Source organism: Lactuca sativa, chromosome 8 (assembly GCF_002870075.4).
Source record: "Lactuca sativa cultivar Salinas chromosome 8, Lsat_Salinas_v11, whole genome shotgun sequence".
Taxonomy (NCBI): Eukaryota; Viridiplantae; Streptophyta; class Magnoliopsida; order Asterales; family Asteraceae; genus Lactuca; species Lactuca sativa.
This window is the reverse complement of record NC_056630.2, coordinates 102,062,832-102,065,479: the sequence shown is the minus strand read 5'-3', so window position 1 is coordinate 102,065,479 and position 2,648 is coordinate 102,062,832. Positions and strand designations below refer to the sequence as shown.

The 2,648-nt window shown below is 37.9% G+C and overlaps 1 protein-coding gene across 1 annotated transcript; it reads right to left on the bottom strand.

Annotated features, from left to right (window-relative positions):
- Positions 1-1,877, bottom strand: LOC111894781 (kaempferol 3-O-beta-D-galactosyltransferase). Its single transcript, XM_023890879.3, has 2 exons — positions 1,159-1,877; positions 1-1,058 (listed from the first exon to the last, which is right to left on the bottom strand). The coding sequence occupies exons 1-2, from the start codon at positions 1,697-1,699 to the stop codon at positions 163-165; spliced, it is 1,437 nt and encodes a 478-aa protein (XP_023746647.1). The 5' UTR covers positions 1,700-1,877; the 3' UTR covers positions 1-162.
- Between the last annotated feature and the right edge of the window lie 771 nt (positions 1,878-2,648).

The following is a 2,648-nucleotide window of genomic DNA, read 5'->3' as shown; positions in this document are numbered from 1 at the left end:
TGTATAAATCAAAAAATATATTAATTTTATAAGTCATTATCCTTGATATTTTTCTAATTAAAATTCTCACAAAATCAAGATTAAAACTAAAAACCATAGATAGCTGCATTAACATAATGACTTTCACAACTTCAATTCATTATAATGCTCCAGGACAGAAGATCAGAGGGTGGCATTAGTGACCACATCCACTAAAGTCATGAAATTTTGATTAGAACTCCCGTTTGGTCCAACTGCCTCGTGAGCAAGCTCTTTCAAAGTTTCAATCCTCTCCTTCAGCTTTTTCGACGAATCATTGAGCGATAATATATGTTCAAGAGCAGAACGAGTTCCTTCTTTCGTGAATTTCCCACCTTCAATTCTCACCCCTATCCCCCAAACTCTCTCAACCATCCAAGTATTCATCTGTTGGTCCCCTAAAAACGGCCTACATATCATCGGAACACCAGCTCCAATGCTCTCCAACACAGAGTTCCATCCACCATGTGTTACAAACACACTTATTGCGAAATGCTCCAAGACCTGTATCTGTGGGGCCCATGATACAACTTTCCCTAATCCATTCGCAGTTGTTCTCTCCAAGAACCCATCTGGTAAAAGCTTCATGATATCGTTCTTTAGTGACCAAAGAAACGGAATTTTGGTCTCTTCAAGTGTTTCAGCCAAAGCGACTATCTCATCTGGAAGAAGCCTGCATATTGTGCCAAAGGAGATGTAGGCCACTGATCTTGGCTTTTGACTATCTAACCAAGAACTGCATGAAAATTCATCAAATATGGACGTTGGTTTTTGTTTGGAGATGAGATGGAAGGGACCAATGTTGAGAAAGTTGTTGAATTTTGAAGAGAGGTTTTTGGTGAGATCAGTGTCTAGTTCTTGAAATGAGTTTATTGCAACAACGGTGGCTTTGTCTAGGGTTCTTCCCATGTTATGTAGCATGGTTGAGAATGGTGATTCGAGGTTTCCGAAGAGGACTCCACCAGGTAAATCGCCTAGTCGAATCGTTGAGAATCCAGGGATCAAGTCAACCACTTCCTTGTCAGGCCCAACTGAATTACCTGTTAAGATGCATGTCTTGATTGTTGTATATAGTTTGTGTATAGATTTGTTTATTGAAATAAAAAGAAAAAGAATACGTTAAGATCATGTTTACTTTACCTTTGAGTTGAGCACCTTTTTCCCTAATGAGGTCAGTGTAAAAATGTGCAGAGAGAGAACAAGCTCCGGCAGTCCAAAACGACACCCAAGGAATGTTCAAATCCTCCGCCATCTGACTGGAAAACCAAATAAAAGCATCCACCACCAGGCAGTTGATTCTCAGTCCGATATCCTCCTCCGCCACTTTCACACCCCTCCTAAACTCCTCCTCCGCCACCGCCAGAAACAAGTTAATATCCTCCTGAGGCTTCCCCACAAAAGCATAATCCTCTGGTATGCCGTCGGAGACATCATACGGCCGTATGTTGTCACAACTGAGCTCAGAGAACAACGCCCGGTTAGATTTTCGGGTGTTGAAGAAGGAGAAAACCACCGTAGGGGCGGCGGAGGCTAGTCTCTGCACTAGGCTTAGAAGGAGCGGAGGGTGTGAAGCGAAAGGGAATGCAAAAACTGCAACATGTCTCTTCCATACGCCGCCGTTAGTGGTGGTGATATCCATTTCGCTGACTTTACTTGTGATAGGAAATTGGATGTTTATCATATATATGTGGATTTATAGGACGATTACTTGAGAAAACAAATGTTGGTTGGTGATCACACAGCAACATGGTTGTTGCATGTTGTCGGTCAAGGCAACGAGGCCCGGAGACTGGTGGTGTGTGGCGTATGCGTTGGTTGAGTCGCTTCAATAAATTTGTGGCGTGAGCAGTAGGTGGAATGAACGGCTCTTAAAATCTGTACACGCTATAAAGTCTGAAATTCCTTAATTACGATAGTGACTTGGTGAGTGGTAGGTGGTATTCTGTATACTATGAAAAATGAGAAAGTTGGGGGATTAACACATAATAAATTAAACTTTAATAGATTTACTCAATATCATTTTAATTACTATATAATTCTATATTAAGTTATATATATATATATATATATATATATATATATATATATATATATATATATATATATATATATATATATATATATATAAAGTTTTTCGTTTTTTCCCATTGAAAGAATTCAATGACCATTCAACTCAATATTCATTGAATATCAACATGTCATCCACAATGATAGAGTTTAATACATTGAATGTCAATTAAACATATCACCTTATTCAACTCTCACATTAAACTATTCATTGTGAATGCCCTTAAGTGGGTCGAATTTGCATGCTGTCAATGGCTCAATGGCTCAATGCGTCTAAACAAAACACATATTGCTACTTAGGCGGGTCGAATTCATGGAGAGTATGTATGTAGTCAGAAATTGTATTTCTAAGTGGTTTTAATGTAAAAAGTTGATTAATAAAAATAAAGCACGATACCTCATCTAAAAAAAGCTTTTAAGACCAATTGCAAACGAAGTTGAAAATGAAACAAACAAGATTACTAATAGATAATATGATATTTTATGGGCCAATGATTACATGTACAATTAGAATCAATTACTTTATCTCATTTTATATTGGATTGGATAAATCATAACACATA

Coding starts and splice junctions, on each gene's coding strand:
- LOC111894781 (XM_023890879.3), bottom strand. CDS start 1,699: ATGATAAACATCCAATTTCCTATCACAAGTAAAGTCAGCGAAATGGAT. Junction 1,059..1,158: donor AAAAGGTGCTCAACTCAAAG/GTAAAGTAAACA, acceptor GCATCTTAACAG/GTAATTCAGTTGGGCCTGAC.